General features: G+C 44.3%; 1 protein-coding gene across 3 annotated transcripts in view; it reads right to left on the bottom strand.

The window, feature by feature from the left end:
- Positions 1 to 7,241: 7,241 nt before the first annotated feature.
- Positions 7,242 to 14,023, bottom strand: part of EIF5 (eukaryotic translation initiation factor 5) — an 8,065-nt gene continuing 1,283 nt past the window's right edge. For 2 of the 3 annotated variants that reach the window (XM_010565403.1, XM_010565402.1), the window contains 11 exons: positions 13,202 to 13,399; positions 12,375 to 12,654; positions 12,027 to 12,108; positions 11,630 to 11,802; positions 11,189 to 11,300; positions 10,350 to 10,489; positions 9,677 to 9,835; positions 9,322 to 9,483; positions 8,868 to 9,032; positions 8,457 to 8,591; positions 7,242 to 7,641 (listed from right to left, as the gene is read on the bottom strand). In XM_010565403.1, coding sequence (XP_010563705.1) covers positions 7,549 to 7,641; positions 8,457 to 8,591; positions 8,868 to 9,032; positions 9,322 to 9,483; positions 9,677 to 9,835; positions 10,350 to 10,489; positions 11,189 to 11,300; positions 11,630 to 11,802; positions 12,027 to 12,108; positions 12,375 to 12,446 — 1,293 coding nt within the window. In that variant the 5' untranslated portion in view covers positions 12,447 to 12,654; positions 13,202 to 13,399 and the 3' untranslated portion in view covers positions 7,242 to 7,548. The remainder of the gene's footprint in view (positions 7,642 to 8,456; positions 8,592 to 8,867; positions 9,033 to 9,321; positions 9,484 to 9,676; positions 9,836 to 10,349; positions 10,490 to 11,188; positions 11,301 to 11,629; positions 11,803 to 12,026; positions 12,109 to 12,374; positions 12,655 to 13,201; positions 13,400 to 14,023) is intronic. The other variant, XM_010565401.1, reaches the window with a different exon arrangement.

The following is a 14,023-nucleotide window of genomic DNA, read 5'->3' as shown; positions in this document are numbered from 1 at the left end:
AGCCCGTGCCCGGCCCCAGCTCCCCCGGCCTGCTCCGGCAGTCCCCGCAGGGCGCAACACCGCGGCCGGCCTCCTTAATCCAGGGCTGAGAATGGGTTCGTGGGAAGGGGGGGGACGACAGAGGAAGGTGCCTGTCATCCCCCATCACCCTCCCGGCCTGCTGTGTGCAGGGCAGGTTGGGTCATGAGTGCAGCCGCTCCTTCCCCATCCCGCACGCATCTGCAGGTTTTCCTGCCGAACAGGTTTTCTGGTATTGGAGATACCGCTGCTTCTTTCTGTCTTCCAGTCCTATCCCCCAGCACTGAGAAAAAACAGGAACAAAGGCGGCGACAATATCATAAAAGACTATGTGAAAAAAAGAAACTGCAGCAGTTAGTGTCTTGTGCCTGTGAAGCACCACAGCTCCCCGCTGCACATCACCGAACGCCCCCAGAAAAGGCTCTCCCGACAGACAGGTACCTGCTCTCCCACATCTCCTCCCACCAGGAACACTCAGTTCCCCCTCGATGATTCAGATAAAACCACCTCCTTGCCTGGGACAAGCCTGTTGGCGTTACCAAACAGGAAGGCCCCACCGGTTGCCTCTCGCTCCTCTGCCACTCACGTACCACGGCCACCTTCACCTCCTGGCTTCCCACTCGCTGACCTGGACCAGGATGCGGCCAGCTGTGCCCGTGGTGCTGAGCCCAGCCTCCCTTGTGCCTCCCTCCCAGCCCGCACACTCCTGCTCTCCCCAGGGGACCAGTCCTGAGCAGATGTTTCACCCGGGCACCCAAGCCTGGCCATGCAAAACTGAAAGCATCTCCAGTTCTACGCAAGTGAGGAGGTTCACCAAGACTGGTTAGTGGGGAGAGAGGCTGGCTGCACAGCTCCAGGGGCTTCACGAGCACCTCCTGATTCCTATGGCTTTTGTTTTGCCAAAGTCAAATGCATTGCTCCTGTCTTCTGGCATCAGGATTGACCAGGAGCTGGCTAGGAGGACTCATCACTCCCCCATCCCCTTTATTTTTAATCAGCATGAGGAGCACACAGTTCTGCCTACATGTTACTACTTTGTATGGTGGTTTTTTCACCCCTGGACTCTTGACTTCAGCGAGTTGTGCTACGTGCTAAAAACTTTGGCTCCTCCATTTGGCTGCAAGGTGAGGGTGTTGTTCTTTGGTGACCTCCATTTGTGTAGGATCCAGCCTGCTTTCCTTACAGAAAGGTTTCCCTTCCCTTTTTCCGTACCACTCCACCTAAGCTCTTCTGGAGGTGGTGTGCTCCTGACAGCAGCCTGGGTGGATGCAGTTCCCACATCGTTCTGACCTCATGGGACCTGGCTGACATCGTTTGTCTCGTTTAAACTGGTTCTTCGGATTTTGTTAAAAGTCCATCGATAATCAATGACTTTTTCCTTAAAATTGCCCCTTCTGCATTCTGGATCTTACGTAGGAGTCTTTCAGCAGAATAAATGGAAACTAAAATCTAGCCATCCTGTTCACGGAGAAGGCATGGAGAATGCAAATTCCTGGATTAAACACCAGGTGACAAATGAGAATCTAAAGAGATTATTTAAAATCCCGTGACTTTCCCCACACAAAGCAGTATTTTCCTGTCATCGCAGCTGTGCTCCTGCTTCCCATTTCCCCCAAGTGTGCTGGCCCACCGCCCATAACCACCCCGAGCCCCACAGCACATCCAGCTGGGACCGCCAGCTCCTCTGGCTCATGATACAGAATATGAGCACAGGCTGAAGGAACAACGGAGGCAGGAGATGGAAGCCTTTAAATCCAGGTTTCACAGCCTCAGAGACCACGTGAAAAACCCTTAGTCTTTTTATTTAGCCTTTTCCTTCTTTATTTAGTCTTTTCCTATGTGAACTACTCTGTTCGCAATTTGTATACCTGTAACTTTGTCCATCAGAGTGATTATTAATTAATAATTTATTAAGAATTCCCTGACAACACAGGACTGGGATTCTCCTGGGGAAATACACTTCCCTCATGTTTCTTTTAAAGATGCCAGATGTCTCCCTTAATTGCACAGATACAAAGCCATACTCGATTGACGTCAGTGCTGTTAGCAGGGATTTATTAATACCAGATAGATATAAAAATCAGTATCAAGCAAAAATTCAGAGAGAATAAGACAACACCCACACAAACTTCCCTTTGAGTTCTTGGTGCTAATACTTCCCTTATTTGCAATGTATGGCTGAAGTGGCTATGACCCAAGGCTCAGACCAGAGCTCTCCTTTGCATCATCTCTTCCCCCCTTGAGAAAGAAAATCCTGTGCAGAAAATGCATCTATCACCATGGTAATGAGATAAGATTAGCAGTGGAAAAAACAGCACTCTCTAGCTCCAGCCTCAGAAAATGTCACGGTCCTGAGAGCAGGAACAGGCTCTGCAACCTCTCCCCCCTCGTTGCAGGTGCATGGCCACCTGTGTTCAAGGTCAGCTCTGATGTGGTGCAGCCGAGTAACCTTGGAGCTGAGTGACGCAGAAGGAGCTGGGAGAAGCCCAGTCTGGGGCCTCCCCACCTTGGCACTTAGGCTGGGGCCCTTGTAAAGCTTGCATACCCGCATGGGCATGCCTGTGCCCAGCCATGGCCCTCGCTGATCCTGGCCTTGCCTTACTGACCTGGCTTCACCCTGGACCTGCCCCGTCATGACGGATTTGCATGGCCATCACTGGAAGCTGATAGGATCCTATTCACAGAAACCCAGGATGCAGCTTTCTGCTGAGGCTAAATTACTAAAGAGTCTTAGCTATTTAGTAAGTACCAACATTGAAGCATGTGCAAGTAGAAAAACTGATGTCCAGAAAAGATGGTTTAACGTTTATTGGATTTCTGTGACACTCATCACAATAGGAGGAACCGTTCCTCTGTTTTACTGACAATGATTGGGTGAACCCCTGTTTCTTGGGTTCCTAACCCAAGATATCAAAGATTTTTTTCTTTTTCCTCTGAAAAACATCGAGGAGTTGCAGAATTTTACTGAATTAAAAGCAGCATCACCTGTGTGCTGGGGCCACGTCCTTGATGGATGCCAACTGACACAGCTCTAAGGAAGCTGTGGAGATACCCTGGTGCTGGTCCACACTAGGTAAGGAAGTGGTATCCTGGGAAAGCTGTTCAGCGACTCCAGAACAGCTCCTCACCAATTCTTGGTCCGGAGACAGATTCTGACACCTCTGTGGCAGCAAGATGATTGTCTTCAAAAGAAAAACATAGACAACACCAGCAGCCTGTCAAGCATGTAAGCAATCCCAATGGCTCCAACAACTTTATAAGACTTAAGCTGAAATTTAAGCGTGCAAACAGTATTTCACAGATAAGGCTTTCAAGAACATTGTTTTCAAGCTGCTTTTTATTGTCTTTGCTTCGAGGTTTTCTGTTCCACATCTTCACAGTTCAGTGGTGTTACTGAATGCCAAGGAGTCAACAGCCCTCTGAGGCTCTTTTGGAGTAATTAGTTTGAGAAGAAAATAGCTGCCACAGTTTGGAAGACTAATTAATTGGTGGGTCAGCTACTTTTGTTCCATCTCTCCTTGCCATTTCCGTTCACTGGTTTCACGGGAACCCAGGATTGCTGTGATCTTATTACTACCCTGTAGCAGCCCTCAAATGAAAGGACAGCATTGTTACAGATCGCTACATTAACTACTTTTCAGTGATACCTCTTCTTTTCAAACATCAAAGTTCAGAACTTGCACAACTAGAATACACCCACATAGGAAACATTACTTATTAGAGTTATAAATCAACTCTTTTAACTCTATGGTACATCTGGCCAGCAACAAATCAATCCAGCTGTTTGACTTGTGTGGAGATTGGGATCTTTCAGCAAGCATCTCAACCTAAAGAACAAGGAAGATCTTAGTGGGGAGGAACAATAGCCTCGTGGCAATGCGTCACACAAGTGACCCCACAGAGCAAACTGCGCCCTGTTTAAAAAGCTGACCTCTTTGGGAGCGTCACATTGCGGTTACACCAGCTGGGGTAGCCGCTACCACAGCAAGGGGAAGTAAAAAGCATTCAGCACATTACTATGCCTACTGCAATCACTTCAAATCACTCTTATCTTTAGTCATTGCCTTGCTACAAGCCCAAGCTGTACACTCTCAGGAGCAAAGAATGTCCTTTTATATAATACATGTCTACCACATCCAGCTGAGTGAGGCCCTGACCTCTAATGACGATTTTTAGGCTCTCATTAATAAGAGTAAAACCAGGCAATTTTACTTCTTGTATGCACAACAACAATCAGGATTTCAAACTTCAGCTGAAGCTGCTGAGCTCCTTTCATCTGCTCGTGATTCTGCCCCAAGCAAAGCCGTCAGCTGAGAAGCTCCCCATTGTGCTGGATGGAGAGAAGCCACTGATGAAGGCTGCTGAGCTGCAGTAAAACTCCTGATTGCAGGCCCCTGGGAGAAGATGAAGGTTTGTAAAGCCAAGGCTAACGGACCTGCTGCTAGACCTTCCACCTGCCAAATCACAGCATTCACACTGAGGGTTTTAAACAGGGAGACTGTACGGTATGAAGCAAGTGAGGGCAATCGCCCAACACTTACTGTTTCCTTTCCAGGTGCCAGGAGTCTCTTTGAAGCTTTGAGCAGATGGTATCTAAACACCAAGTTGCCTTTTGAAGATGTACTTGTTACTTTTAATCAGATAGCAGCAGCAATAAATTCAAAGACTCAGGAAACTTCTAAGTCAGACATTTTCCTTCCCTAAAGAAATACTCACAAAACAAACACTCATTTTTATTAGTAGCTGGTGGAATCCTCAGTTAACAATCTGAGATGGAAACAGCAATGTGTGTGAAAATAGGGTGAGAAGTGGAACTCAGTGCCAGGAATTTCAGTTAGTGGTGGCCTCAGGGCTTCTAGAAGCCTCCTCCATATCTGAATATTAGGGTACCACTTTATAACACACTTAAATCTGATCTACCTGTGGGCTACTACATACAAGAACACTTTCACTTTCTGCACACTCCCACCATGTTTACCCCAAATCTACCATCACACAGCTTTGCTATAACATCATCAGTTCACTGACCCTATGGAAAATTGTTTTTCGGGTGGATTTATTTCCTAGTTTCCCTACTGGAAAGAATAGGTCTGTCTTGCTAGTCACTAGGTCTTGGGGTGGAAAAAAAATATCATCCTTTGGTGGCAGCATGCAATTACAATTAAGTGTGCTCTAAAATGAAACTTAACTACACCCTGAATGAAACTTCACCTTGTCACAGCTGGTAGCAGCCAACACCATGCAACACATACCTCACACAGAAACCTTTCAGTCACATCCTAGAGATGGCATTGGTATCAACCCAGATCTGCAAAGCCACAGCTGCAGATGATCAGCATGGAGCAACTGATTATTTTGGTGAACCCTGCTGACCTACACTAGCTAAGAATCAGCCTCAGAGAATCAGAAGGTGGTGCCTGCCCATGCTGCAGGGAGCTCTCCTGTACACTCAGTTAAGGGGCCACAGCATTTCTCAACATTGCAGCTGTGACGCTCTTTCCCAGGAGTGTAAGGCTTCTCAGTGCCTGCACAAGCAGGAATTCTGCTCAGAAAGACAAAGCTGGCTCACACTCCTACCCACAATACAAGCACCCACCTCCCACTGCAACAGGTAAGTGACTACCAGGGAGGTACAACTTGTGAAGTCCTACAACCGCATCACCAAGGTGACTGGGAGATACTGCTGAATGATTTCATTATCCGGGTATTGGTCATGCCCAACCTGTTGATACACATATGCAAGAAAGCCAGGGCTGAAACCTTGCCTCCAGCTAGACAGTGTTTTTAACCCTTCCCTGTCAAGCTTGTCACCAGCCCTGAACTTGTAGCCTTTCACTTTAAAAAAGTTCCACAGGTTCTAGTCTCTTAATTCTATCCGCACAACAAAACCCCACCCATTACAGTTTTCTACAGGAATAGCAGGCAAAAATCATCAGCTCTGCAATAGTGATACTGTATTCAGCTGGGATTTTTTCAGAGGATCTCAACCTTGCAGCCTGGCAGGCAAATGCCTATAATGGCATTTTCTTTTAGAGAAAAAGAAGCCAGGAATAAACCTGTATTTCAATTGAAAAATCATGGTTTTGTACTACAATAAACATCCATCTAAACGCTTTCAAATGCTTCCTGGCTTCACCCCATCTTTCTAATGCTGTTTGTCACATCTGCTAGTGCCAAGTGACAATTTGCTGCCAGGGCCACCTGCAAACACAAGTTCACAGACCTACACCCCAGTTTTGGAGAGGAAAACCCACAGCTCAAGTCACCACTATTGCACCCAGCAAACATAATCTTCCCCTTCATCCAACTGCAAATTCTGCTCTAAGTTTGACTAGAAAAAGCAGCTCACTGCACTGGCACCTTGATCTCTCAGAACTTTTAATACTGAATCTCACAACAATGAAAGAAAACATTATCACCCTCTTGCCACTCTTGGTTTTCCAGAGTGGAAGGCTGTGAAGGGCAACAAAAAAAAAAACCTCTCCCCAAAGCCCCTGCACTGACCCACATACCTACACCAAAACCCATCGCTCACCATGTCACACATTTCCCGATTTAGATAGACCGAGTTCCTCTTTGTTTCTGAAGGAATCTGGCACCTCTGCACTGGCCTTTGGGATCTACAGAACTCACTTCCACAGCTATACAGGTCAGCATCAGGGGCTCCTGTGCTCAAGTAAACAGATCATGCCCTCTTCACCTCCCTCCACCCCCCAAATCAGCCTGGAGCAGGATGCCAGTCTCCTGTGCTATGATGACACCACACAGCAGTGTGTAAAGCCACAGCCAGCTATTCAGTGGCAATGCATGTTAACTGCAGAGGTACTGGTTCCCTCAGCTCTGGTCAGAGCCCTGAAACCTGTACTTAATGGACCTGTTGAAAACATCAGAAAAAAACCCCAACTTCTGTAATGAATACCTGTGGAAGTTTTTGTTAAAAAAAAAGCCTGCACAGATCACAATCCGGTTGCCTTCTGTTTTAAGAAGCTGGCATCTGTACGCTGCAGATTACCCAACACCTGCTTCTTGCCCAGGGTTTCAAGTCTCCACTGTTGCAACAGCCTCTAAGCTAAGGTTATTTTTTTGCCTTAGTCAGACATTTTTGTCATTTTGTCTCAAACTTCGCACATCAGCTTTTGCCATTTTGTCTTCAACTTTACATGTTTCACCAAGTTATGTAAATACTTACTTGGAAAAGAAATAAGGGAGTTCAAAGTCACAAATGAAGATTGACCAAAACCAAATCCTTTATTTCCACAACTGTATAAATGTGCTCCAAGTATGTGTCCAACACAAGTTAGAAAAACAAAACAGAACATGCCAGTTGCAAACTAGATCAGTTCACCGACGTGCTGACTCCTTGGTATTAGGCTTAGTTACACAAGACCAGTCACAGTAAAAAGATACATTTTAGAGTACAAAGAGTAGCAGGATGTTAAGCCATTTCAGCTTGTGCACATACAAGTCACACTTCTGGCAGAAAATGCAGAGAAGTTTGCATTATTATGCTGGAAGCTATGTTGCATCACTTTAAATGGCATCAATATCAATATCATCATCTTTATTGTTTGCAGGCTTCACAGTTTCAACTTTAGGTACACTGGCAGTTGTAGAGTACACCACCTGTGGAAACAAGACACTTACTTTTACTACAGCACCTACTGTCATTAAGCACTGGAGTAATTTTAACATCAGAAGCTGCAACACACCCGCCTGCTCAACAGCCCTCCTGTCTATTGCCATGACCCGCTTAACACGCTGCTCCGTTCTGAAATGCACTGCACACCATCTTCCCCTACAAGAACTAATGCTGCATAGGAAACCTGAGTTCAGGCATGCCAACACTACAACTATGCCGTAACATCTGTCTTTAGAAAGCAGGGGCATGCATGTGTATCTGTATGAAGTAGGATCTCATACCCAGGAACAAGAGTAGGTACTACTGGGATGAGAATAAACAAACAAAAAGCCCACGTGCAAAAAAAAAAAAATCCCAGCCACAGTCAGCTGGAGCATAGCTAAAGGATTTTACCTAGGCCTACACCATGAGGAAAACGGTCATTTGTTCTTTAACCAGCTTTTCTAACATACACCCACTAACTCTTCTAGAAGATGAGGCTTTACACACAATACCTCCTGTCAATCTTCCACTACATGAACTACTCTACTGTGCAAGAGACTGTGCTATTCCACAATGATAGTCCTTGGCTATTAACATGCACCTGTACCATTACAAAAAGGATCTTAGGTAGACAAGTGACTATGTGTAGCAAAAACACTCTGACACAGCATTAGACATGAGGTGTCCCTCCACCTCCCAACATGCGCAGTAATACATGAAGTAAGCTAAGCTATTTTATAGTGCAGCAAGACAAAGACTTCAGCATGCAGGAACACCGCAACCTTGGAGTTGTTTACAGGAACCGAGCCCTTCCTACCTCTATGTTTTCATCTTCATCCTCTTCTTCATTACCGGAAGATTCTTCTTCAGCTTCCTTTAGCCATTTAATAAATGGTTCTGCTTTGACACGGATTTCTTTGGCAAGCTCCTTTGATACATATTTCTTTGAGGCCTGAAAGACAGAAGTAACCAGACTTTGTTTGAACACTAGAGCAGTTTACATTAGATCATACCCAAACACAGCAAAAGCCTAACTTCAAACTCTCACCTCACCCCGCTGCCTTGAACAGCCCATTTTTGAAAGGGAGGTTTCTCCCAGACAGTTAACTTCTCAGATTAGTTGTTCAAAGACATCTGCACCAGAAGCTACACCAGAATGGAGAAACCAGACACAGTATACTACATCCAGGTACTTTGCTTGTATAGTACATGAAATACTACCCCTTACCTTTTCTGCCCAGCCAAGGATGACTTCTTCTTCGAGAAGATCTGCATCATACATTTCCTTCAAAATATGTGGTATTTTAGAGATAAGCTGAGACTGATGCATGGCTACCACACACTCAAAGCCATGGAGAAGGTACCGTTGAGCTTTCTTATTGTTGTGGCAGAACTAAAATAATGATAAAAGTAAACACAATTAAGTTAGCTTTTTTTTTCCCCTCTCCAGAAAGGACTGCTGCTTCTCTTCTCAACAAAATGAGATAAGAAAATTTACAACAGCTCATACTATCGCTCCCAGCAGTTCTCCCTAGTTAAGGAGGAATTTAAAAAAACAAAACAAACTACAAAAAGCCTTCTTCCCCAAAGTACCAAGCAATCCAGAACTGAGTCAAAAGCAGTTGTTACAAAAAGCCAACCCAACAGTTGTTACATTGGATGCAAAAGAAGAGGCTGCTTACACGAAGGAAGTGACGCCTGTATTTCCTTATCTGTTCACGAATCTTTTCGTCAAAAAGGACTTCAGTGAGAACTAGTGGGCCCATAGCCTTTACATCCAGTCTCTCTGCTTCTGCTACAATGTCTTTGTCAGAAGTATCAATGACACCTTCTTCCTTCTTTTTCTACAAAGACAGTAACAGATAGAAACATTTTAGAGCTACCAAGGTCTGCGTCAATGCTCTATTGCACCCCTTCCTTCCCCACCACTGGTGGAACTACTTTGGTAGAAGCTTAAGCAGCTTGCACTTAAGACTCCTTACCAACATTTTATACAACTGCAGCAGACTACCAAGCAAACCACCAGAAAATATTCACCTTCACAAAGTCAAATAGTATGTTGACTCTCTCCTCCACCGTTCTTTCCAGGTCTTCACTAAGTGTGAGGTTCTTCGCGTGGTCACTAATTTCATCCATTCTACGCCTCTGGGCTTCTTCTGTTGTGTCTTCACCCCAATCATCATCATCCTCCTCCTCCTCAAAAACAAAACCAAAGCAACAGGTTCACACAATGTTACTACAAGCTTAGCAATAGGTGTCTTTTCCAAATACAGATTTGAGAGCGTTTTTAAACAGGCAATTTTGATCTTTCCCTAAAGAAAGGGTTATACTATTATTTGGAAGTCAAAGATGATGGAGAAAGGGTAGATGTAGGGAAGAAGTAACGTAAGCTAGACACGAGTTTGTAGCCATCTGCAGGGTGACTTGAAGAGCAGTTTTACCACTCCTAATACGCTCACGAGATACTCCTTTTCAGGGACCTGGACTGTAAAGGGTATGCAGCTTTCACTCAGTAAGGAACACAAAACACTGCTACTGAAGAGTTGATAAAGCTGCCATAAAGGAGACCCAGGGATACTTCTATTCCAGCAATGAAGTTCTGGATACAATAAGAACTTTTGGTGCAATGCTGACTAGCAGGGAATACCAGTGATTTAAATTAGAGCAAGACACCACACACGCCCATCTCCCTGCTTTCCCTTCTACTTACCACAACCTGTGGAGGTGTAATCTCCTCTGGTGGTGGGGGTGGAAGTGTCTCATTGCTGGACACAGAACCATTCTCTTTGTCCTTGCCTTTTCTGTTCTTCTTCTCCTTTTCTTTCTTTCCTGTACCAGTGTCACCACTTTCTGCAAGTTAATTTTAATGTTTTATTCCATGAACTAGTGAAAGCTGAAGTCCCTGCACTACCTCACCTCTGCCAAATCCCCAAGTGAGTTGGGATGCTTTTATTAGTAGCAAGTTATGTATAGTACCCACCCCCAGATACACTCAGGGCAGATATACACCTGCTCGGCAAACCCCTGGTTCTGGTGCAAGTCTCATTTCTCATCAAGACATAAGGTTGTCCAAGTCTATATAACAGGTGACCTCACAACACAGAGACCCCTGGAATAGGTTAGACTTTTCTATTCTAGCAAGCTTAAATTGCAGCAGGCAACTAGATGCTTACTACAGAGTGTTGCTTGCACAGACCAAGTACATTACAGTTAGCATTTACTATACTGCTTTTACCTCCTACCCTTCTACTTCCCACTGACTTGAAGGCAAAACTGCAATGAGCTCCTGGCTGACTAGCTCCCCTCTTGAGTCTTGTCCTGCACAGGCAAATCCAACTCTTCAAATACTTCTACTTGGGAAGAATACAGGATAACAAGGGAAGAGACTGCTCATATTGAAAGTATGAACACAGCTGCTTCATCCTGACCCACAAACATACTCTGTGAGTGTGCTGGAGTCTTTTTACACTTTAATTATTTTCTGCTTCCATTAACCTCACTCACACTGAAGAAGCTCCCTTTACTCACTAGATAAGGAAACACACTTACCAGGTGGGTTTTTGAGAATAAACGTGCAGAGCTTATGGTTTGTGTCAAGCATGCCTCGATAGCCACAGGCTTTGCAAGAGTTACCTATAGTTTGTTTCTTAGGATTGACATGCTGTAAAACAGAACAACCTCCAGTTAACATACCACTTACAGAACAATTAAGTATTAAAGTCTAAACCTGATGTTTACATTATCATCCCCACAGGCTTAAGCCAGAGGTTTGAATACTTTATATCACCCCCACCACAGCAAGTCTGTAAGTAGCAATTTAGCTTACAATTCTGAACTGTTAAAATGTAAAGCTTTGCCCAAACAGGGGGTGTGTGTGTACTGGATTTTCTCTTCACAGATATTCAAGTTGGCTATTAAATTCACACCATCTCCATAAACATCTAACGAAGTGTTTCCATAGCGCTACCCCAATAGACTGAGCGCACTCACCAGATCAGTTTCAGGATTCTCACACTCAGGACAGAGAACAAATTTTTTAATGAATCCATCCAACATGTCTTGCAGCTTATTCGCCTCATGAGATCCATTGACAATGTAACGGTCATTCTTAACATCAAACTGGGTCTGTGCTCCCAGCTCACAACCAAAAAATTTGGTAGGATCTGTAAAGAAAGTATAATAATCACCACTGCTCTCATATCTTGTGATTTTTAACAGCAATTAAATATGCCATTGCTTCTTTCTGTTCACTATTTCATCCTGAGATAGTCACATTTCTTTCTTACAAACCTTGAAAAAACAGTGTTAATGCTTACTAGCTATGTAACACTACCACTTTGAACACAAAAGCACAAAAAAAAAAGTGCTGTGTCACTCGACTACTTACACGTTGGAGGCCGATTAAGCGCCTTTGCAACGTCAACCATGTTGACTATAACTGTCTTTATTCCATTTCCTTTGCCCTCCACCTAAAAGAAAAAAAAGTTTTAAGATCAAGTGACTGCAACAGCCAAACCCAGTGTGCATTTTCCCCATTTCACTACATCTAAGTTCTGCTTTGCAGTGTGTCTTAGAAGAGCTAATGTGCACTTAGTCCAGACAGAAAGGAGCAAACATCCTCCTTGCCCTCTGACTGGCTAAACATTATCATTACCTCACACCTCTCTTCCTCCTCTATCAAGAGAGCAAGTGGTGTGAAACACTACCTACTTAGCACTAATGGTTAGTAAGTTACCTTGGCAATCAGACGGGGCATTTTGTAGCGATAGAACTGATCTGAAACACTGCGGTTGACGTTGACAGACATTTTGCCTTATTAGTAGCTTTATCAATAAGATGAAGAGATCTTTGATTGCAGTTTTTTGGTATCTTCTGTCTGGAGAAGACGGGATGACATAAACGACTGCAAGAGTTCTCGGTCTCTGACATGAAAAAATTTTCGCCACTGAGGCTGTAAGGTTCTTGCTTGTATGCTATGTTTCCCCAATACAGGTACCAGTGGCTGCGCAACAGCTCTGCAAGTGTTAATAAACAGAAAAGAAAGGAAGTTTATCTTAACGTGCGCCAATCAGGTTTTGCTACAGAGCTATATAAGGGACTACATTATAGGGTGAAAAGAAGAAAAAACCTCCAAACATTCTTTATGCTATGGCTTTCTTCAACTTGTGGAACTGAAACCAACAGCCTTGAATTGTATACTGCTAAGGAACTTTTCCTCAACTACACCACAGAGCTTTCCACCCTCTTTTTTCTTACTACCCAAAGCATTGAACAGCTTAAAGCTATTTTCTGTACAATTAACTCCTGAAGAGTGCTGCAATTAATAAGGAAGGGAAAGGAACACTGCTTGATTTATTACAGAGACCAATGGGTCTTGCACCAAGTGGGTCATGTGATACATTTCAGGCTGCAGGAAGCAGGAGAAAGATCTGGAAAACAGTTTCAAATTCCACATCATAGCATGAACCCATCACATAAACGGAAGCTGTCAGAATGTTGAGAAATATCAGTAAGATGAAGCAGCACCAATCTGTAGCCCAACATAATTTTTACATGGCTTACCAGTTTTTTTGGATCGGAGTAGAAAAGAGTTGAAAATTAGGTAATTCTCCCTCTCACTTATGGATTCTCATAGCAGCTTCTGTTGAGTTTTGACTTAACAATAAGCCTGATAAAGTCTGACATAAGTTGCTTCACTGTAGAAAGCCTAGCAATGCAGAGGTACAGAGCAGTGCAGCAGCTTTTCCAGTTGATTTTTTTCTTAGGGGAAGGGGGGAGGGGAAGGAAGGGGAAGGAGGATGAATCCTATTATTAAAGTTGCCTTAAGCAGTATTTACATATTTAAATTAGCATGTGTCTCTATAATCAGCTCTAAGAGTACTTAAGCCACAACTGGTTGACTACACAGGCAACCCTGACTACAGTATGGCTATTCTGACACGTCATCATGTTGTTATCATTAATGACAGAAGCGTTGACACATTAAAATAGCCTTCCTAGTATTTATGCATAAAAGCACGTCTATTGGTTCCACGTGGTCCGAGTCCCTCCGGTCAGGCTCACGATTTCTTCACACAAAAAGCGAGTAGATTTGTATGTGCCTTGTGTTCTACATTAGCCCAGATGCAGTTTTGCCCTTCCTCAGCAAAAAGTGCACCACGGACTCTGTTTCAAGCTCGAGCCTTCCTTCCCCACGGCATCTAAAAAAAGCCACCACGTGACCTGGCCACGTGCCTGCAGAAGCACTGAGGAAGCAGGTATCTCGGTGACTGAGCATGAGCTCTCAGGCAGAACATGCCGTTTGCCCTCCTTCCAGATTACAGCTTTTGTCTGCTGTAGACTAAAGCTCCCTCTCCTGGTCCCTAGGACACCTCATCCCAAGCA

This window comes from Haliaeetus leucocephalus, unplaced genomic scaffold, assembly GCF_000737465.1.
Source record: "Haliaeetus leucocephalus isolate CR32 unplaced genomic scaffold, Haliaeetus_leucocephalus-4.0 Scaffold191, whole genome shotgun sequence".
In the NCBI taxonomy this organism is placed as follows: Eukaryota; Metazoa; Chordata; class Aves; order Accipitriformes; family Accipitridae; genus Haliaeetus; species Haliaeetus leucocephalus.
Note: the sequence above shows the minus strand (reverse complement) of the source record. Positions and strands in the feature narration are given on the sequence as shown.